The sequence below is a fragment of the Crinia signifera genome, chromosome 5 (genome assembly GCF_055691185.1).
Source record: "Crinia signifera chromosome 5, ASM5569118v1, whole genome shotgun sequence".
Taxonomy (NCBI): domain Eukaryota; kingdom Metazoa; phylum Chordata; class Amphibia; order Anura; family Myobatrachidae; genus Crinia; species Crinia signifera.
In genome coordinates, this window is record NC_139221.1 from 24366068 (window position 1) to 24390403 (window position 24336).

Here is a 24336-nt window from a genome sequence, read left to right on the forward strand (position 1 = left end):
ACCCATTTCAACCTCAGTGTGGGTCTTATAATCAACTAGTATAGAGCCACTCTTACTTAAATATACCTAAACCAAAGGTGGCCACACTCTAGCCATGGGGAGCCAAGACGGATGTCGGACGGGCAGCAAGTCCGACCTCTTGCTCAGATCTGATGTGCCTGCGCATTTGACCCGAGGGGCAAGTCAAACACATCTGATCTGTCAGGATCGGGTGAAATCAGCCCAGCTGGGAATAGTGTATGGGCACCTTTAGACCTGCCTAAATAGGGCAACCCAATTTTTTGGATAAGGGATCTACAGATAAGGCATACTCTACTTTGTATACTGTACAATACCACACACCTATTTAAGCTGATGATGGAAATTCGGTACTCTTTACCTAGCACGGCGCCCATCGCGGGCATCGCGGCCATCAAATGCACTAAAAAACGGGTGCGACGCGATGCCCGCGATTTCCCATAGGGAACAATGTTAAAAGTGTGATTGGACGCGATTTTACTGTTCAATGACTCAATGCCCGCGATTTTTCCATAGAAAACAATGTTAAATGGGCCACAGAGCCCAAATAGTCCCCCTGAAGTGTGAAATGGCCCCCACAATTGTTAACGCCACCCCACGATCAACGTGAACCCGAAGCGTGGCGAGCGCAGCGAGCCCGCGAGGGGCGGCGGAACGCGTCCTCCGACCTTTTCATACCCCCACTATCCACGTCGGCGTGGAGTTGAGAATAGAATAGTGTGGCGAGCGCAGCGAGCCACCGAGCCCGAAGCGTGGCGAGGGGACGCGGATACCTTCACAGGTAAACGCGTCCCTTCGCAGGTTTCACAGGTATCCGCGTCCCCGCGCGGGGCTCGCTGCGCTCGCCACGCTTCGGGCTCGGTGGCTCGCTGCGCTCGCCACACTATTCTATTCTCAACTCCACGCCGACGTGGATAGTGGGGGTATGAAAAGGTCGGAGGACGCACCCGTTTTTTTAGTGCATGCGATGGCCGCGATGCCCGCGATTTTTTACCCCCGATGACCGCGATGGACATCGTGGGCGCCGTTCTAGGTAAAGAGTACCGGAAATTCTTATGGGAGAAGGATCAGTCATAATTATGCAAAACTTCCCAGATGACAATTCCCGGCAGCAGGCTAGGGGGAGGGGGGGCCAGCACAAGGCAACATTTTGTGGGTGCCTCGTTGTTGTACAATCGCTATGTTATACCGCCTGGTGCTCACACATAACCGGTATCCCCCTTGGCAGTGCAGTCTAACTGCTCAAGCCGGCCATTTTTAAAGTTGCAGTGGCTGAATGTGATATTTACATTTACCACCAACAGTCCATACACACCTGCGTTGTACAGATAACGACCACAAAGTGGGCTGTGGTCACATTTTTTTTGCAATGCAACCACAGTTCACAGTATCACGCATGCATGCACAGATCCGCAATAATTACGATCTGCGTAGCATGCTGAAAGAGGGCCATAATTATGGATTGCGCATTAAATGGCTTACACAGGCTAGCCAATTTGTCACCCCCCCTTCTGTGCACAAATCCAAAAATAAGATTTTATTATGATGGCAGAATATTCTAATGAACTTCAAGGAATGAAGAGTGCACTCATTTTAAATGAGCTACTTTAAGTGGGCCTTTTTTTTTAGGAACGGTGGGTGACATTTAATAGGATGCGCTAGTTCAGGCCTGGCCAACTTGTGGCTCTCCAGATGTTGTGAAACTACAAATCCCAGCATGCCATGCCACAGTTTTAACACTACCTTATAGCAATCCTGTTGCAAGGCGTGATGGGATTTGTAGTTTCACAACATCTGGAGAGCCACAGGTTGGCCAGGCCTGCGCTAGTTGAATTTGTGCGATATTTGGGCAACAAAATGGTGTTTTCGCACATTTTGGCGAAACTGCTTACTTAATAGGGTGCGCTTAGTCATGTAATTTGCCGGTTTAAATTCGCAATTTTTTCGCATCCAGATGTTTTTGCATTGAAAAGTATACAAATCGCTTATTTAATGGAATTCGCATTTCAAAAATGTCTACAAATCGCCAATGATGAAGACCAGGTCCTCATGGGTGAATTGACCTAAAAGCAACTTTGTATAAATGCAGAAATGGTTCATTTTCACACAGGTGTCCACAATTTTATTCATAAACTCCCCTACATATACCCAAACATCATTAAGGACACCTGTGAGGGTTTGAGAGATGGAGATTGTGCAGAGTGGTGTTGAGCTGGCTGTTTGTGACTTTGTTCGTTTGGAGGAGCTGCGCAGGAGGAGGGAGGAAGCTGGGTGCCAGATCCAGGTACCCAGAGTCCTGTGTGCTTCACGTAGGTATCGTGCTAGGCTGTACCTGGACTCCCTCTCTGATCAACAGGTTGTGGGGATGTTTCGGATGAAGCGCACTAACCACTTGAACTTAGATGAGCAGGTGAGAGATGATATGAACCCTTATGGGGGTGCCAACTATGCAGTGTCTGGGCTGCAGAAATTAATGTGTGCCCTCTACTTCTTGGCCACAGGCTCCACTCAGGCTGTGACCTCATGGTCATTGGGGGTCTCACAAGCCACTTTCTCTAAGCATTTATCTCAAGTGTTACTTGCTTTCAAGAAGTTGTGGTGCACATACATCAGATTCCCACGTTCTGAGTCCGAGTGGCAGGACCTTAAGGTGGCTTTCTATTGGCTCTCAGCATTTCCAAATGTTCTGGGAGCCATAAATTGCAGCCACATTGGGCTTCGGGCACCGCACATGAGGGGACACGTCTACGTCAATCGGTGTGGGTGTCACTCTCTTAACGTGCAGGTGGTATGTGATGCCAACCTCAAAATGCTCAGTGTGGTTGCAGGCTACCCAGGGAACTGCCATGATGCCTATATTCTGCGTCACTCAGCCCTCTGGGACCGATTCCAGGACCACCAAATGCCAGAGAGCAGGCTACTTGGTAAGTACATTTTAATTTATGTAAATGATTGGCCACTATGTATAGTGCTATTATGTGTTCATTTATATACTAAAAATGGTACTGCTTTCCTAGCACGGCGCCCACGATCTAGATTGTATGTGTGGGGCTGATATCTCAAGCATCTCATGCATCTTATGTGTTTGTGCTGCATAAGATGCATGAGATGATGCTATAGACGCAATCGACGAGATTTTTACATTGGAATCAATGTAAAAAGCCCCCCAAACCCCAATTTTATTTGCTAACCCCCCCCTCACGGGTGAAATGGCCCCCCATTGTTAACGCCACCCCACTATTGACGCCAACCCGAAGCGTGGCGAGCGTAGCGAGCCCATGAGGGGCGGTGGTACGCGTCCTCCGACCTTTTCATACCCCCACTATCCACGTCAGCGTGGAGTTGATTTTATATAGTGTGGCGAGCGCAGCACGCCACCGAGCCCGAAGCGTGGCGAGCGCACGCGGAATACATGTAAAGTAGTCCGCGTCCGCTCGCCTCGCTGCGCTCGCCACACTATATAAAATCAACTCCACGCCGACGTGGATAGTGGGGGTATGAAAAGGTAGGAGGACGCGTACCGCCGGACCTCGCGGGCTCGCTGCGCTCGCCACGCTTCGGGTTGGCGTTGATAGTGCTGGTGGTGTTAACAATGGTTATTGGGGTCTCACGATTTTTTTATCTCATGCATCTCATGGATCTTATGCATACATAAGATCCATGAGATTAATAAATCGGGTCCATCGCGTTGATTGTATGCCTTAAGTACCTTAAACTTAAGGCATACAATCAATGAGACGGGCGCCGTGCTGGGAAAGCAGTACCCTAAAAATGTATTGCACTTCTGTGTAGTGTGTGAATAGTGTGTTAAGTTTAGCCAGAAATGTATCTAACCCTTAATCACTTTTAAAGGTGATACCAGTCTGGATAAATTATGGGTATGCTTGTTTATGAAACCACTAATTACCAACAGTAAGTGTACCCTGTGCTATAGCGCATGTTTTTTTTACTCTGAAGTGACACTTTAGTGTGTTGTGTCTTCTGATGTTTCCAATATATAGGTGTAATCAGTCCCTCTCTTTTACCATACTTCTTTAAATATCGGTGTTTTTCTCCTTGCTCATTTATGTTACCATATACTGAACTGACCTCATTTTTTTCTTTCAAGGTGACTCAGGATATGGGTGTCTCCCGTGGCTCATGGCACCTCTGCGTTCACCGCAAGGCCCTGCACCGCTATAACGAAGCACACATTGCCACCCGTAATGTCGTGGAACATACCTTCGGGTGCTGAAAAGGCGTTTGGACAGGTCATCAGGTATACTGCTTTACCTCCCAGCAAAATTAGTGATGATTGTCCAGGCTTGCTGCTTGTTACATAGCATTGCCCTTTCCCAACCACGTTATGTGAAGGATGACAATGCAGCAGTGGTGCAGGAAGCTGAAACTACCCAAACTACGGTAGTTAGGGGTACGCGGAGGGGGATCTGATGCGTAGGGAGATCATAACGCGCAATTTCTCAGGTAATTGCATTTTTAAAATATACTACATGTACCTTTTGTGTAAGTGTGTTTAAGTACCATAAACCATTTCCCATACATTATCACCAATATTTAGGGGAGTAGCAGAGAAGCTGCTTAACCTGAGGTATCCCTTGGTGATGACATGCTGGTAGGTAACGTTTTACAATAGTGTATGGCAATTAAAAAAATGACCTAAAACACCAATATATTGTAACACCCTAACTGCACAGTACCATAGTGGATTACAGCATTTTAGTTTAATTCACCAAATCATTACGATGGAAAAAACCACAGACACATGTTACTGTAAAGGAACGTCTTTACTAATGTCAGCAATGCTTGGTTTGTGCATTTACTGCTCCATAAATTGTCATGAACACATTCCGCAATCCAAAACTGTACTATAACAAAAATAAACATTTGCATGTTACATCATTATTTTTTGGGAACCTGTGTACGCGCACAGCCCCCCTTTGCCCCTGACCCCAGGCAACCCCTGGTTCGCACACTCCTACATGGGGGTGAAGTTGGTGAGCCACTCAGTGGTGTAATTGACACACTGCAAATTGTGGATGTAGCTGCCCCTAATGAATTGATCTCTTGGTTATTAAATTGTGTCTGCAGGGCGACCAATGCAGTAGTTTGTGCTGATATAGCTTGTGTTTGACCATGTACACTCTCATTTAAGGTGGCTACATTATTGATTTGGACCTGTAGGGCCTGGCTGATCTCGCCAAGTCGTGTGTCCAGGGTGGTAGCCATTCATACTTGTGTTCCCACACTTACACGGACACTGTTGTCCATTTTTTTTAGATACTGAAATATATTTTAAGGTATCCTTGCATATTGCCCATTTGATGGCTTTGCATCTCCATGAACTCTATTTGTTTGTGTTAAATGTATGTAATGAGCGTGCTACCTCATCTGCTGTAGATGGTGTGTGGGGTGGTTGGGTGGGTGTGGTTTGCTGGGGTGTCACCACAGTTGACAACCTTTGAGTCACAGTTGCCGGTGTGTTTTCTTCCTAAGGTGAGAATGCTTCGACAGAAGAATTATTTCTGTATCTTCTTCCATCATTTGTGTTGTGTCTGACGGTTGCACCAGTAGTTGTGATGATCCTGTGGAAAATGAGACATGGGTAAGTATACCCAGTACTATTTTTCTGGAAAAATAGGTCCAGGAACTCCAGGTCTGGGGATGGATCAATTAAATAAAAAATATGTACAGGTATATACAGTATAATAGAGGGAGAGATAGATGTACTGTATATATTGTATTTAGAAACAAAGGCACACACAGGTGACTTTAAAATAAAACATATGTTATGGGAAGTACATTTTCAGTTCCTGATGATGTCATATTTAATTAGAGTTCAGGAACTGAGTTCCTGCTGGTTCCTGCTGAAAAATAGCACTGAGTATGCAGGGGCGGATTGGCCCACTGGGAAACCAGGCCATTTCGGCGCACATCACTACCGCCGACATGCCCCCCCCCCAGGTGCTCATCACTACAGTGTGATATGGTGCGTTAAGGTGCGATTTTAGAATTTTACTAAAACTTGCATCTTATTAAATGTCACCCATGTTGTGTGTGTCTATCTCTATCTTTATACTGTATGTATATATATATATATATATATATACAGTATATATATATATATATATACACACACAAACACATATATATATATATATATATATATCTTCTATATATACATGTATAGTGTCCGTTTGTCTCCGAAACACTGCCATCTGTTGGCAACGTGTGAATCTACATCTCTTTCTCTCTCACACAAACACAGCAGACTAACTTTCAAAGCTTCTGCTTTGATTGGGCTTACTAGTATATATATACACTCACATGTAGATGTACAATTTTATATATTTTTTAATATACATTTAAATCTAATTCTTTATGACCTAAAGCCACCCTTGCTATCCTCTTCTTCACTTCTAAATATTTTTTATTTATTTAATATTAGTAGTATAATGCAGTATTTAGTGAATTCAATATTATAAACTGTATTTTTATTTTTGAAAACAAAACATTTATTTGTATTAATACTTTTTTTTAAATAAACAAATTAAGCAAACACAGTGCCATTAACACAGTACCATGGTACTTACAAAAACAATAATCACATGGTACAGAAAACATAGTTAATAAAAACCAAACAAACACAATCCCAAAGCCCCTAGGTGATAAACTGTAATATTATTTATACATTGCAGAGCCTCTGGTAACACTGAAGGGGGGAATGTACTAAGCCTTGGGGAGTGATAAAGTACTAACCAACTGGCCCCCTAAATGACAATTTTTAAGTTGGGCGCTGATTGGCTGGTACTTTATCTCTCTCCACTTTATCCCTTGTCAAAGTGTAGTGCATCTGATCCACCACCTGTAAAATGACAGTTAGGAGCTGATTGGTTGGCACTGTATCTCTCTCCCCTTTTTTTAACTCTCCAAGCTTTGATAAATCTATTTGATAATTATATCCCATAAAATGATTTAGGAAATCAGATATTGGTTCCCCTGAGTGGTAGAAGTAACATTTACGTTCTCCCTCTGAGTATGAGATTCCAAATGTAAGAATTGAATTGTTCTAGGTGTCACAGTGCGGCCGGATAGTGAAGCCGCTGCGATGTCAGGTCAGGTCCCTTTCTTACAGCACTCACTGCTCCTTTCAGCTGTGAGTGCTCAGTGCGGGGATGCTGTTGCATCTCGCACAGAGATCTGTGTTAAAGTTTTGGAGAAAGCTTGTGGTCAGTGCTGTGTTGCTAAGCCAGCCCCCGGCTCACATTACACACTATTTATATCCTCTCTTAGCTGTTTCCCCCTTAAAGCAGATCCATGGGACCACCTTCTGCTGCCTGTAACCTCTCCTACTGATGACATCTGAGTAGCTCAGAGAAAACTCATCCTGGTCAGTGTACGGTGTTTAATCCAAGGAGACCGGCCACCAGGCTGAAGACCTGGATTACCTGATCCGTGCTAAGAGTGTGCCGTCACTGTTTGGGGAAAATATCATTTTACAGTGAAAAGTGACAGCGTTGTGAAGTTTAATCCTTTCTAACTCTGCTGCCTGCAACTTGAAACTTGCATGCGATGGAACACACGCTTTTTGGCTGCCTACGCAGCCCCCATGCCACCTCGCAGAGCTTGCACCCCTTTACCCAATCTTCTCTTGCCCTCCATGGGAGAACTGACCATATGTCCTACCCTGACTTGTCCACCTCTTCCTCCTCCTGCATAATCGCTGGCTACCCTAACGAGGAGGGCATGTTCGGAGGCCAGCACCACAGAGGGCACCACCACCTCCACCATCACCACCACCACCACCAGCAACAGCAGCACCAGAGCTTGCAATCCAATTGGCACATTCCTCAGATGTCCTCGCCTCTTGCCTCTACAAGACATAGCCTTTGCCTTCAGCAGGATTCTGGGCCCCCAGAACTAGGGAGCAGCCCCCCTATTTTGTGTTCGAATGCGTCTAACTTGGGCAGTAACTCTTCTGGTTCCGCTTGTGTGAGTGGGGACTATGGCAGACAGACCCTCTCCCCCTCCGACACAGAGAAAAGGTCGGGGAAAAGGAAAAGTGACAGCTCAGGTAAGAGAACATTGGATGGAGGGCACCTTGCTTGACATTGCTAAGGCCATCTTCTCATTGTAGCACCTTGCAGTAGACTAATCTTTGCACTAGAGTTTAATGTTCTATGTTAGAATGTTTCACAGTTTAAAAAACTAGTCTTCAATCTTAGTATAAAGGCTTAACCGGCTGTACCTGCTTTATACAGAGGCTATAGAAGGTTTCGTGTTATTGCAGGTTCAAACTTATTAAGTGGCTGAATAACCTTTGGTTGTCCAAATTCAATACATGTATACATATAGTCATACTTCCGTCATTAATAAGTATTGCAATTGGACAACCAATTCTTTCTCTTACTAATAAAACTGTATACAGTAGAAATGCAGAGAAAAAAAATTGTGAACACGCAGTAATTTTATATCGCAGTGCATAATGGCGTTATCACGCATGGCGGTTGAGCGTTTCAGCGTAGTTTTTAATTTTTGTGCATTTGGCCGTTAATATGGCAACAACAGCACGTTATTTCACTTCGAAAGCAAATCACGACTCTACATAGTTTATCATTTTTAACATATACCGATATGCATGTTTGTGTAGTGTACATGGAATAATTTTATTTTTATTTCATTTTTCTTAAAGTCATCAGAAATTAATTAAATCCACAAATAGTAAAAGACTTAAATGGAACAGACTTAAATTTTATCTCGACTTGCACCTTTTTCTGTGAGCTCTGCAAAATATAAAACCATTTTTCAAAAATATTTCGGCACAGTTTTTAGCTGAAAATGACTTTGAAAGATATTCTGATATACAGTAAAGGCAACTGACGCATTTTATCTCATTCTGGTTTAGCCCAATCAGCATTAGTAGTTGCGTAATCCTGTTTGCAGTTACTAATATTTTAACAGTGACTGAGTGATTTACTCTTGCAATGTGTATAATAGACATCTGAGCGTGTAGTTTAAAAAACACAGCTTGTTTTTCCATTCATTATCGTATTAGCGCTAGAGTGGACCACCATTAATATGCCATAACATATACATATTTGGGAAAGAAAGAGCTGAGGGCACTGTAATTCATCTTTGTAATCCTTATAAAGTAAGTGTTAATTAGGGGCCTAGACTCAAGTTTATCAACAGAGGCATTATGGCACATTTGGATTGATTTGTAGACTATCGAGACTTTATTGTGTGAAATATATGTATTTTTTTATTATTATAATTGTAATTAGAGTACTGACTAAACTCATTAGCTTACGTCATTTATTGTTGTTTATAATAATGAATCTACACATTTTGAGGATCTGCAGATTTCTATATAAACAAATTCAGTTATTTACCATGCCAATCAATTTTATTAATGCAATGTGTGTGTGTGTGTGTGTGTGTGTGTGTGTGTGTTAGTGTGTGCGTGTATATATATGTGTGTGTGTGTGTGTTAGTGTGTGTATGTATATATATATAAAATATGTGTGTGTGTATATATATATATATATATATATATATATATATACAAATATATATATATGTGTGTGTGTGTGTGTGTGTGTGTGTTAGTGTGTGCTTGTATATATATGTGTGTGTGTGTGTTAGTGTGTATATATATATATATATATATATATGTGTGTGTGTCTTAATGTATGTATATGTATATATATATATATATATATATATTAATATATTTAGGTTAGATGTTTCTTACTAAATTGTGTATTTATTATTTAAGAATATAGAATTATAATAGATTATTATAAATGCCAACAATGCAGCAGAATGTGACACTTGCAGCAGATAAACTATCAAAATATAAATTAATTTCATCCATTTTTCACCGGACATTCCACAATCTGTTTTTTCCTTTTTTTTTTTACATAAGGGAATTAATAATTTCCTTTTTGTCAGCCTGTGGTGCCTTCCTCACACTATATCAGTACAATATTGTTACTTTACTGACCAAATTAAGTCCAAACTGAGATTTTTTTTCGTTTGATGCAAGCTTGAAAAATGTCTATAAATTGACACTTACAATACATTTTAATTTTCTAAAATAATCATCCAGAGTGATCCTTGGGCATTTAAATCATACGCAATACCTCCATAATACTATATTCATTGTGTTATAAACTCAAACTTCTTTGAAAATAATATAAAAATCTAAAAGATAATATTTAAAAGAGTGAATTAAAAAAAAAATTATTAACTGCTTATTAACTACTATGTAATCTACAGATGCTGAGACAAAATGCTGCACAATAGTCCATAGCAGTTAGCTGAGTTCAGTAAATTACATTTATTGTGTCTCATGTATATCTTTTACTGTATCGCTGATTAAGTCATCTCTGCCCTGTTATGTAATGCAGTCTGATTCCTGTTTTATCTATTAAATTAATAGGAATGTTTCCTATCAGTAAATAACTACATACGTTACTTCGTTACTTAACTCATCATTCAATTAGGTATCTTACAAAATCTTTTATCTGAAATTCCTATGCATATATATAATGCATATATATATATATATATATATATATATATATATATATATATATATACAGTGCTATTTTTCAGCAGGAACCAGCAGGAACTCAGTTCCTGAACCTCTAATTAAATATGACATCATCAGGAACTGAAAATCTACTTTTCATAAGATAAGTTTTATTTTAAAGTCACATGTGAGTGCCTTTGTTTCTAAATACAATATATACATCTATCTCTCCCTACCTCTCTCTTTTATTTATGTTTCTTTTTATTTAATTGATCCACCACCAGACCTGGAGTTCCTGAACCTATTTTTTCAGAAAAATAGTACTGTATATATATATATATACTGTATATAAATATATTATACACACACTATATACTGCATATATATATATATATATATATATATATATATATATATTACAGTATATATAGAGAAATTGAGAATGAGAAAGCGATTGATCAGACTTTTCATCTTTATATGTCATACTTCAATAATATTTAATGGTCACACATAAAATTAAAAAATTAATCAAAATAATTGGAGAACTGTCACTAATTCTCAATTGCTTGTCGTCACAACGGTTATTTATGGCGGATCTTATGAAATATCAAAACATAGTGTCCAGAGGTTACAAATATTACAAGAATATATTCTGACTGCTGGATCAAATTATAGGGCGACAGTTTAGCCGCAAACGTCAGGAAGGAAATAGTTAACGGCCTTTACACGCAACTTTAAAATAAGTTACGTATATCTTCCGATGAAAATACTTTTTGGAGTGCTCCAATATCAATATTTACGAACATATCTATCAAATTTATCAGGACGGACCCCTTTCAGCACCTATGCATCGTCCCTTCCCCTGGGGATATCTTGGGAAAACATCCTCTTGTGTATTTTCGCTGGGTGTACAGTGAGATGAGTGTGTGTGTGTGGGTAGGGGGGGGGGGGGGGGGGTATAAACTGATTTCTATACAAAACTTCTGTTTTTCATGTTAATGTTTGCGTGCGTTGCAAAAACAGAACCTTAACGGGCCTTTCATTATACTTCAGTTACGCAACTGTTTGAAGACTTTGCGTAGTGTATTTAACGATACCCACATTCACGTGAATTAAAACGAAGGGGAGATTTAACGCCTGCCTTTATTGTAAAGCAAAGCATTTTCCAGCTGCCTTGTTAAAGCGTAGATTAACCTTTATGCTCTAAGCATTAAAGAGCGGTCACAAAATATCACCCCTTGTATATGTAAATTATACTTTCATTTGGAAGCTGGCGTTGCAGATTTGTATTAGTTATACAGGCTGTTCACACAGGTGACTATTACCTGCAGCGCCGTATTTATCAACAGGGCAAATGAATGGTGTCCTGCAAATATTTGCTGGGGAGTTCTACCTTATCATATAACAATACTACAGACTGAAATGCCATACCTGCGGGCGGTCTCACAAAGTTTCTTTGGTGAGTTACAGAGGTGAAGTTGCCCATAGCAACCGATTAAATTCTCTCTCTAATTTCCTGGGATACCGTAGATAAATGATAGACATACAGTAATCCAATTCTCTGCTTTGACCAATATCATCTTTTTCATTTTTTGAACCATTAGTACATTTACCCCCAAGTCCCAGTGTTCCCTGCCAGCCTTCGGTGGCTGTGAGCACATATTTGATATGCAATTAAAAAATGCAGACGTTTTCTGATGCCATGAATTCGGCTGATACCAGCGGGTATATTTCTCGAGCAGGGCATTCTGGGGCTTGTAGTTTGTGTATGTTGCATATATTTACAAAAGCAACAGGTGCATGTGGATTGTGTTTGTGTGCGTATTGCCACAGACTATACATGTGTGTGCGTATCATTAGTGCCTGCCTTACACTTAGGGTTGCCACCTCATCCCTTTAAAACTGGAGACATATTAATTACACAGGTTCTGTGGCTGGCTGACTTTAAGACTCAATTTCAACTGTTTTTTTTTTTAAACAGCCATCAGACTTCATTCCAACTGTATTTTTTTAATCAGCCACAGAACCTGTGTAATTAATATGTCTCTAGTTTTAAAGGGATGAGGTGGCAACCCTACTTACACTATAGAATTACGTTCATTTTGTTGTTATATTTGCATGCTGAGTCATTTTAGAATGACTACAAAAATCAGCTTTCTAGTAATTTTAATTTATTATTATGAGGAACAATTTTATCAATGAGCTTTTAATTACTATATTACTCACACTCGTACTTACACTATTATGTAAGTATTTGAGTATTATACCTTTGAGGTGCTATTTCTGTAAGATCACAGAACATCAACAACCTACTGTACTTGTGATTTTGGGAGAGCACCCTGCGGTAACCTTACAACACTCCCGTATTGTACATACAGTACTCTGGCACAATCGGTGTGATTATATGGCTGCTGCCATCCGCACCTCCGCACATATAAATCTTACTAGGGAAACTACCATTATATGGACCCGTCCTGTTTTATTTCTTGACCCTCAATTTAAACGTTGAGCGATTCTTAAAATATCCGCTAAAAATGCCAGCGCCGCTCACAGCGACTGTTCTTCTAGTATATATATAAATACAAATTCAGCCACGTCAATTCATTGTAGTTTAGGATTAAATATTAAATATATTATATTAAATATTGCACCCAAAAAAGAACAGTCGCTGGCATTTTGTAACAAATATTTTAAGGAGCTCTCACCTCACCATTGGCACGCAAAGGGTTATTAAAAATGCATGCTGGGCAATTCTCACACCTATTTTGATAAATTCCCTTGGCACTCAAAGGGTCAATGCAAATAAAATTTTACACATTTGTCTATAAGATAAAGTAATCCATCGATCTATCTCATCTTTTATCAATCTATAACATACTGTATTGTGTATTGTCTATTTATCTATCTCATATCTACATTTTCTAAAATCTACAATATCTCTCAGTTATCTGTCTGCATATATTTTATTTATTTACTTATTTATTAACAGTTTTTTTTTATATATACAGCACAAACATATTCCGCAGCGCTTTACATATATATATATACATATATATATATATATATATATATGACCTGTCTATCTATCTATCTATCTATCTATCTATCTATCGTAAATCTGTCTATCTCATACCTATTTATCTCAAATTATGACAGCGACTCACTAATAAATCAACATTTCATTATTTATTAATACCATCTTCAGGATATAATATAACATGAACACACTCACCTTAAATAAGAAATACCAAGTGAGAGACCAGCTGTCTTTCACTTGGTATTTCTTATTTAAAGGTGAGTGTGTTTGTGTTATATCTTATCCGGAAGACGGTATTAATAAATACCGAAACGTTGATTTATCAGTGAGTCGCTGTCGTCATTTTGAAGTAACGTGAGTGCCACTTACGGAACTATACTGGGCTGTTTGGCTGATTGCTGTGGCGGCTAAAGGGGGCACCCGTTCTAGTTGTTATCTGTTGTTTGAGTGCCAGACATCATGCTATGATATATATATCTATTTATCTATCTACCAAATTTTCACATATATCTGTCTATTAATCTACTATGAATCTACTATCTGTCTGCCTATCTATATATCTATATATATAAGATGTGTTCACATTTAACTTTTCTTAAATTGCACCAAATAGCCCCCTTTAGGGGAGGGGTGGGGGGCTACTTGGTACTTGGTACCCCACGGATTTCACACCTATAGCTGCACCAAGTGTCTCTTAAATGAAATCTTTTTGTTGCATCACTAATATGACAAAGGTACAATGCATGGGTACACAGACTACAGGGGCTTATGGTACACATTGCCTCCCGCAACTTATCTTTATGTTTAATCTGCGACTCTACACCAATTCCTGTGCCACTAAAGCACCAATCTACTATCTAATCTAATAATAATATTAATAATCTAGTGTCCCTGGTACATTGTGGGCATCTTAATTTTTTGCAGATACCAGTGTCTGTCTATATATCTATCTGTCGTATAGTGGGTACACACAGTGCTATTTTGCTTGCGATTCGATCCTGATTCAATTAGGATCGTATCGGGATCAAATTGAATGGTATGCAAAATGCATTAGATTCTACTATATAATACAGATCTATACTACACAGGAGCGCGCATTGGGATCGCATCTGCATCGAATGTAGAAAAACCATTCGATGCCCATTAGATTTTCTATTCGATTTTGCTTCTATAAGCAAAATCTAATAGAAAAATAGTGCACATCTCACTGTGTGTACCCTCTATTAGATATATATATATAAGACAGGTAGATATCTATCTATCTGTCAGATATATATCTGTCTATCTATCTGTCTTACAGTACATATATCTATTGATGGATAGATCGATTGATAGATACATATATCGATCGATCGATCTATCAATCGTTTATCTATCCATCTTTCAATCTGTCTGGGCTGTAGTCATGAGATTTATGATGCAGAAAGTTGTGGATCCTCCGTATAAGATGTTTCTCTGTAAATCTACTAATACACATGAGAAAGTTCCCTGTCTCTCCTCGTCTTTCTCCTTATTAAATTGTTTAACAGACCTCCTCACCATAACTGTACAAGAAACACTTTGTAATCATGTCTGTCTGCATGGATGACAAAATCACCCAACAGCTCCAATAATTTACTTTATTTCCTTCCTGGAACCCAGAACTTTTTGGACAGCGAATTTCCGGATAAGATATATAAAAAAAATCCTTTATTGATATTTCCCGCCTCTGCCTACTCAAATATCTTCTGATCACCAAAACTAATACATTTATTGCAGACCTGCCAGGAGTTCTCTGACCTTAAAGTAGACTGTGGACACCAGGATGCAGCGTTGCGATTGTACTGAGAACACTTACTAAAAATGTCCTTATAGACTACCGCAAGCAGGTGTATTATTGGTAATACTGAATCCATTGCTTCTTTATGGCAGGTACTACACAGGTGATGCACAAGTTAATGTCACTTGCATTGAACTACATACTCTGGTAACAGAATGATAAAAAAAACAATTCTAGTCTTTGCCGGCGGTGCGGCTGGAACGTAACCCTCCTGTGGTCAAAGCAAAGTTTTTATTAGGAGACATTGGTGCCCAATATTTTAAGCAATGGGAACAGTTGATCTTCTACAAATATTTTTGAACGGCAAAGTAAGAGAGGAAATCTGATTTATTTAATATGAACATCTGAATAATGTGAATCGTTCGCATGAAAACAAGTAGACTGGGTCCTCCCAGGACAGGAGGCAACAAATTTTCTGGTCTGAACCAACGTTCATGATAATTAATTATTATTATTATTATTATGATCCTTTATTTATACGGCGGCTCAAGGGATCCACAGCACAGAATTACAAAGTACATAAACAAATAAGCAAAACAGGAAACAGTGACTTAAGGGGGGTACGCACGGTGCAATTGCCTTCCTGTTCGATCCCAATGGAATCGCACAGCAAGGCAAAATGCATTAGATTTGGACTATTTAGTACAGATCTGTACTATACAGTCTTGTCTATTTTTCCATTTGATTTAGAAATTGTGGGGCCATGCATCGGGATCGAATCGAAATGAGTTTGATTTTTTATTTGATTTTGCTTATATAAGCAAAATGGAATAGAAAAATAGACCAAATCGAACCGTGCGTACGGGGGCATTACAGTTCAAGACAATAAAGGACAAGTAGAATGCCACCTATCAATCCACTGGGGACCTCAGTCATGTTACCAGTTCTCATTAAATAAACTCACCCTCGCCTAGTTCAACCAACTGTCTGTTTTATACGCATAGGGAATTTTGAATATTAGCTAATTATGCTACTTTGTATAGGAGGCTCATTTTGTTGTTTATTCCACAAAGAGCTCTAAATACTGAACCAAAAGTATTTTGAGGCACTGAGCTTCTGAACAAAGGCAAGACTGAAAATATATCACAATAATAATAATAAAAAATAATAATAATAATAATAATATTATATAGAGCTATTCTTCAGATGGTCTCAAGACACTTTACAATGGGAGATCAACAACCAAATGTTTTCATACAGTGACCTAAAACTTGCTACAGTTGTCATATCCTACTTGCCATTTTTTGGGGGATGTGGAGGCCTAAGGTGCAATTACTGTGTTTTTGACTATGCGTTTCTCCACCTGATGATGTATTTTTTTGTCATCCATCCCCACCAACTTCACAGGACAATAAACTAGGATGCCTAATCTTCTCATAGTCCGAGAGGTCTCCCCAAAATTATGGGGATCTCCCAGACGCTCTAGGAGAGTAGGCAAGTTTATGTAAAATGACTCAATCCTTAAATACATTGAGACGCTCACTGAGGGCATCTTTATAGGCCAAAATCTGTTGCTGGTGTGTTTCATTGTTATGCAGTTATGTACTTTTTGTTCTTTTCTTTGCTCTGAGAATGTAACTTGTGATATTTGTGTAATCTCTCGTAACCCTAAAGTTTCTGGATATGATGCAATGGTATGGGAGGGAGACAATGACTGATTATTGCAGATATAGTCCTACATCTCTGGGCTTAACCCTTTGAGTTCTAATATCTCAGTGAGAGATGCACAAAATATCGGCTAAAAATACCAGCGTCGCTCACATTTGTTATATAAATTTGAATAAAAGATGTTGTGTAGAAAAGAATATATATATTTTTCCTATATAAGGTAACCAGTACAGGTCATTATGACGAATAACAATGTTTGTTTAGACATTTTCACACCTCTCTTGACAAATTCCCTTGGCATTTAAAGGGTCAAGGTTTAAAATGCAAAAGTAAGTTTTCGGATGTCCCAGATGTTTTGAAATAATTGCTGACAACATGTAACAAGAGTGACACTATGGATCACTGCTTAGCCCAAATATGTCGCCATATATTTCTGCTTTGGACATCTTTTGTATCTCGCCAAGTATTTCAGACACTGGCTTGAATACACATTATTCACATAGGACAAGCAATCAGTATTAAAAGCAAAACACTCTTTTAAAATACACTAGGACAACTCATACCCCTTTCACATCACTATGCCGGGTCGGACCTGGGTCTGGTGCTTTCACATTTAACCCGGGTTACCCATTGTACTGAAAGCGACTTGGGTTTAACCCTTCTTATAAACTGAGTCGAATTGCCGGGTTGGACAACCCAGGTTATTAGGTTGGGTGCTTTCACACCGCAACTCAACCTGGGTTGCTACATCAGGTTATTTACCTGGGTTATTTTGGCGATGTGAGATACATGATATGAAAACATAGGGGTTAATGAGGTTATAATATATCATCCCTATGCCAAGTAATAAGATTAAATGCAAGTTTTCGTCCTGAAACCATTCAAAATATGCAGATTTCTTACATTGTTTTTGTTATAATAATAATAGGAAGAAGAATAACAACTATAATATTAATACTACTACTACTGCTAATAATAATATTAATAATAATAATACATTTTCGGGGGGGGGGGGGATAAAAGCGATACATTAATACAATTCTTTTTAAAAAGGGACCATGAAATAATGGGACTTTTTATTCAGGAACATAGAAAATTAATTTTTTTAAACCTGTTCTATTCCTCCTACTGCCAAAAAGTATTACAAAATTGTACAATTTATAATCTCCAAGGAGTGGCGATCCAATCGCCAATGTCTTTCTATTTGAGGAAATGGGAAAAGTATTATAAGTTATTTTCTTGAGTTCTTTACCTACATATTATATTAACTAGGTGATTCATCGCGCCCTACGGGCGCTCTTCACACCGTCGTAAGGGGCTGCGCCCCCTTAATTTGTGAACGTTTGTATATGAGAAATATGGTTAGAATTGTATGAAAGATGCCCTGTATTGCAACTTAGGTGTCCGCGAATCGCGGGAGGGGGGGTCGCGGAGGGTGCCGCGAATTGCAGGAGGGGGGGTCGCGGGGGGGTGGATGCTGCGAATCGCGGGAGGGGAGGGATTGCAGAGAATCGCGGGAGGGGGGTCGCGGGGTGGGTTGCCGCAAATCGCGGGAGGGGGGTTACGGGGGCGGGGGTTGCGGCGAATCATGGTAGGGGGGGTCGCGGGGGGTGTGCCGTGAATCACGGGAGGGGGGGTCACGGGGTGGGGTGCCGAGAATCGCGGGGGGGGGGGTGTGTGTGCCGTGAATCGCGGGAGTGGGGGTTGCGGGGGGTGGGGGGGTGTGACGCGAATCGCCACATGAAAAAATCAACACAGAAAGGTCAACACATGTAAATGTTGACATAAGTGTGGCACTTCATTGGTGTTCATGTCGACACATGAGAATGAATATGAAAACATTCAAAAAATTAAAAAAAAAAACTTCAAAAACTCATGTCAACCTTTTTCATTGTCGACCATAGCCATGTCAGTGTTTTCCATGTGCAATTTAATTCTGGAGCTGCCGCGAATCGCGGGGGGGGGGTGCCGCGAATTGCGGGAGGGGGGGTCGCGTGGATGGGTGCCGCGAATCGCGGGAGGGGGGTTACGGGGCGGGGCTTGCGGCGAATCATGGGAGGGGGGGTCGCTGGGGTGTGCCAGGAATCACGGGAGGGGGGGTCACGGGGTGGGGTGCCGAGAATCGCGGGGGAGGTGTGTGTGTGTGTGCCGTGAATCGCGGGAGTGGGGGTTGTGGGGGGGGGGGGTGACGCAAATCGCCACAAGAAAAAATCAACACAGAAAGGTCAACACATGTAAATGTTGACATAAGTGTGGCACTTCATTGGTGTCCATGTCGACACATGAGAATGAATATGAAAATATTCAAAAAATGAAAAAAAAAACTTCAAAAACTCATGTCAACCTTTTTCATTGTCGACCATAGCCATGTCAGTGTTTTCCATGTGCAATTTAATTCTGGAGCTGCCGCGAATCACGGGGGGTGCCGCGAATTGCGGGAGGGGGGGTCGCGGGGGTGGGTGCCGCGAATCGCGGGAGGGCGGGGTTCACAGGGGTTCCGGTGGGGGGTTGCCGCGAATTGCGGGAGGTGGGGGGTCACGGGGGGTGCCGCGAATCGCGGGAGGGGGGGTTGCGGGGGGTGTGACGCGAATCGCCACAAGAAAAAATCAACACAGAAAGGTCAACACATGTAAATGTTGACATAAGTGTGCCACTTCATTGGTGTCCATGTCGACACATGACAATGAATATGAAAAAATTAAAAAAATTAAAAATAAATCTTCAAAAACTCATGTCAACCTTTTTCATTGTCGACCATAGCCATGTCAGTGTTTTGTATGTGCCATTTAATCCTGGGGCTGCTGCGAATTGCGGGGGGGGAGGGGGTGCCGCGAATCGCGGGAGGGGGGTCGCAGGGGGGGTGCCGCCAATCGTGCAAGGGGGGGTCACGGGGGGGTTCTTTTTGCCGCGAATCGCGGGAGGGAGGTCGCGGGGGGGGTGTTTTTTCCGCGAATCAGGGGGGGGAGTCACGGGGGAGGGTTTGCCGCGATTCGCGGGAGGGGGGGGTCGCGGGGTTGTGGTTATGCCACGAATTGCAGGAGGGGTCGTGGGGGGGTTCTTTTTGCAGCGAATCGCGGGAGGGGGGGTCGCGGGGGTGTTTTTGCTGCGAATCACGGTAGGGGGGGTCGTGGGGGAGCGGGTGGTTTTGCCGCGAATCGCGGGAGGGGGGGGGGCGCGCGGGGGGGAGGTTTTGCCGCAAATCGCGGGAGGGGGGCGCTCACCTGGTGGCTGTGGAGTAGCAGTGCTGGGCAACATGGGAAGCCAGTGGGTGTCTGGCACTGTCTGTGGGCTCACTGGGCTGGTTCTCTGTCACATACCTCCCAACATGACCCTCTCCAGGAGGGACACAATGCTCTGTTTCTAGACTTCCCCTTAATGTATGATTGCCATCACCTGTTTTAAACAGGTTAATTTCTCAGAAAGGTGTTCAGCACAGATGAAGGCAATCACACATTAAGAGGAAAGTCCAGGAACAGAGCGTTATAGACACAGACACCCACTTTGAGTGACAGATGTAGCCAAATATATAAGAGATGTATTTGAAACGAACCATAGATAGGGACAGCCCCGATTTAAGCTTCGAAGTTGATTATTTTACCATAAACAATAACAAAAATATTTCTGCAATATTTATATCGAAAGGGAAGAGACCGACATACAAATAATTTTTTTTAATGTCTTTATTTAATATATATTGTTTTATTAACTTCAACATAATTATACATTTTAAACTAACTTTAAAATGTTAGGGGTATAATGGGATTTTAATCCTTTGGGTGCCCAATTCTCTGTGAGAGAGGCGCAAAATATCTGCTAAAAATACCAGCGTCGCTGACATTTGTTATATAAATTCAAGTAAAAAATGTGTAAAAAAAAAGAGAAAAGATTATATTTCCTATATAAGGTAACATTACAGGTCATTATGATGCAATTTTCACACCAATTTTGATAAATTCATTGGGCACTCAAAAGGGTTAAAATAATAAAATCAGTAGGACAAAATAATGCTGGAAAAGGTATAAAACCAGGTACTTTAAGACAACTAGTAACAAATAACAGTATATTTAGCAAGAGTCAATGCAAGGTGTTGCATTTTCTTGTTGCCACATTCATTCGTCGCTGCAAAAGGTTCTCACGCAGTGGTTATTAAAATTGGTTACCGCTGGTAGAAAATGTCCGTTTTCCTGACCAATGTATACATGTCGTTAATATTTTACTCATTACGACCCACCTATGTAGTCACAAAAGCAGGAATTAAATACTCGCATATACCCCCAAGGATCTAATTACTGCGAGATGTTTGGGGATATTGCAGAATTTACTCTGCAATAGGTTTTTAGTGATGTCACTAAAGCGAGTTATTCTCTGGAGCCTTCTAGTACAGTTTTAAATTGTACGACGCATACGTTTTTCCATGTATTATGCAGTAACATACAGTGGACTGTAGCTGTAGTGGTGTATACAAAAATTAACGTGGTGATTTTTTAAAAATTGTGTATGTATCAGTTTATTTAAAAACAAGGCCTGGTGCATAACAGATCTGATCCATGCATTGAGAAGTATTCGGAAATATTATTTTAGCCCAACTGTAAGTCTGTATATAAACATAAGCGAGTTATGCACAATTTAAAATATTTAGTTTGTGCCCTTCTAATAACAATACATTTGTAACACAAAATTCGCCTTTACTTTATGTAGAATTAACTGACTCATTAATTACAGTATGTACCGGGCTTCAATAGTGCTTTTTTTTTAGGACACATAGAAAGACAAATATACAGTATATATGATTAATGTATTTATGTGCGTGTGTGTGTATATATATATATATATATATATATATATAGGTACTTGTTTCCTAGAACGGCCACAATCGTGAGTGATCGTGGCTCTTAATTAAGGGACACGATCCTCACGATGTGGCCGATTTTTTACAATTTTTTCACTTTGATTGACAGAAATCGGGTCAATCGGTCGGTCGCGACCAATTAAAATCGGCCGCGATGCGACCGACCGATTGACCCGATTTTTCCATAGACTTCAATGTTAAAAAATCTTTTAACATTGAAATCGGTTGGTCTTGTGCCATTATAATGGCACAAGATGAGATGGACTTGATTAAGTCCATCTCACATAGGGAAAAATGATAAAAAAGGTGAAATGGGCCAATATGACCCATTTCACATTTTTTATGTGCCCGCCATGACCCCACGATAGACGTGAACCCGAAGCGTGGCGAGCGCAGCGAGCCCGCGAGGGGCGGCGGTGCGCGTCCTCCGACCTTTTCATTCCCCTACTATCCACTAGGGCGTGGAGTGAGAATATAATAGTGTGGCGAGCGCAGCGAGCCACCGAGCCCGAAGCGTGGCGAGCGCAGCGAGCCCCGCGAGGGGACGCGTATACCTGTGAAGTGAGACGCGTCCCCTCGCGGGGCTCGCTGCGCTCGCCACGCTTCGGGCTCGGTGGCTCGCTGCGCTCGCCACACTATTATATTCTCACTCCACGCCCTAGTGGATAGTAGGGGAATGAAAAGGTCGGAGGACGCGCACCGCCGCCCCTCGCGGGCTCGCTGCGCTCGCCACGCTTCGGGTTCACGTCTATCGTGGGGTCTAGCACACTTATTAACATTTGGGGGGGCAATTTAAACAAATCTGGTGTAAAAAAAAAAAAAATCGGGTGAAAAATCGGCAGATCGGATCGGTCGCATCGTATGCGACCAAATCGCATGCGATGCGACCGATCCGATTTTTTATCTTACGACCACAACGATCTAAATCGTTGTGGCCGTTCTAGGAAACAAGTACCTATATATATATATATATATATATATATATATATATATATATATATATATATATACATACACACACACATTCAGGATTTCATATTCAAAATGCTTGGGACCGGCAGTATTTTGAATATCAGATTGTCTTTATACTTTGGAGTATTTGCTTACCATAATGAGATATTGGGGTCCCAAGTCTGTACACAGAATACAAATTTGTTTCATATACACATATACACAGGGTCCGAAGATCATTGTCAACAATTTTGTGCATGAAACAATGGGTGAGATTTAATAGGATCAGAGATTTGGTAAGAAATCTCCAGTTTTTTTTAAAGCGGCAATCATTTACACTGCAAAATGAAACTGGTATTGCAGTAGAAATGATTGCCGCCTTAAAAAAACTGGAGAATTCTTACCAAATCTTTCACTTTCTGAATCTCTCATCCTATTAAATCTCACCCATTATGTGTCCAAACAAGAAATTGATTTATGTTTCAAATACACCTTATACACACAATAATGTTACACAATTTTTTAAATAATTGTGTGTATTAAACAACATTTGAATACCAGCAGAAAGCAAGGTGTCATTATATCTGCTGCACTGTATGTGTATGTATATATATATATATATATATATATATATATATACTGTATTTGAATCTATTGGTTTAATTAGTAAATTATTAGACTCATAGTTTATACTTAGTGTCACTCTAGTCTTGTAATAACAATTTGTGTTCAGCAGCTTGTTGCTTTGACAGAAGGGCTACTAAGGCCCTGAAATGTTGCCCGTTTGGACTGTTATGCCGAATACTAGTTGTTGATTATTACAAGACTCGGAGTGCCGCCTGTCTTTGCCTCCTTGTTATACAGTATACTGTATATAACTATCTTGACAAAGGTCCAAGGCGAGGACAGAAATGTTGATCTTGCTGTATGATAACAACCTGCTGAAATGAAGATTTGTTACTGTTTTGCAAGGCTGATATGTGCACCAATATTATTTATCTGTCTATCACAAAAATTATTAGAATTATATTCATAATACAAATATGCAATATTTTAAGTTATAAATATCTTCTTTGTATTATTCTTATAATTTTTATACTCAAAATGCTATATTTTACAGAGCAGGTGAGGCTCTGCCTCTTCCTCCTCTGCATGTCACCGATATAGTCTTTACCTGTCCCTTGTAGTAGAAAGGACGGGTAAGTATTTATTAAAAAACACATTTATATAATACAAGATATATAGATAGAATGCTGATAGACAGCATACCTAACAACATTTGCATGTTGGGGTTTGCGAGTGCCCAAAAAGGAGTGTGGCCTCTGCAGTAGGGGGTGTGGCCTTGTGGATGCCTTTGTTGCAAGCCACACCCCCATTTCCATCACCATGCCTCCAGCCCCTCTTTTTCACTGATGGCAGACTGGGAGGATTCCTAACTGCCCCCCAGGACATTGCCTGTCCTGGGTGGATGCGGGACAGTCCCAAAAAAATTGGGACTGTCCCGTGAAAATTAAGATAGT

The 24336-nt window shown here is 40.7% G+C and overlaps 1 protein-coding gene across 1 annotated transcript in view; it reads left to right on the forward strand.

The window, feature by feature from the left end:
* The first annotated feature begins 7263 nt into the window (after positions 1-7263).
* Positions 7264-24336, forward strand: part of MEOX2 (mesenchyme homeobox 2) — a 92102-nt gene continuing 75029 nt past the window's right edge. The window contains exon 1 of the mRNA XM_083186189.1: positions 7264-8089. Coding sequence (XP_083042315.1) covers positions 7588-8089 — 502 coding nt within the window. The 5' untranslated portion in view covers positions 7264-7587. The remainder of the gene's footprint in view (positions 8090-24336) is intronic.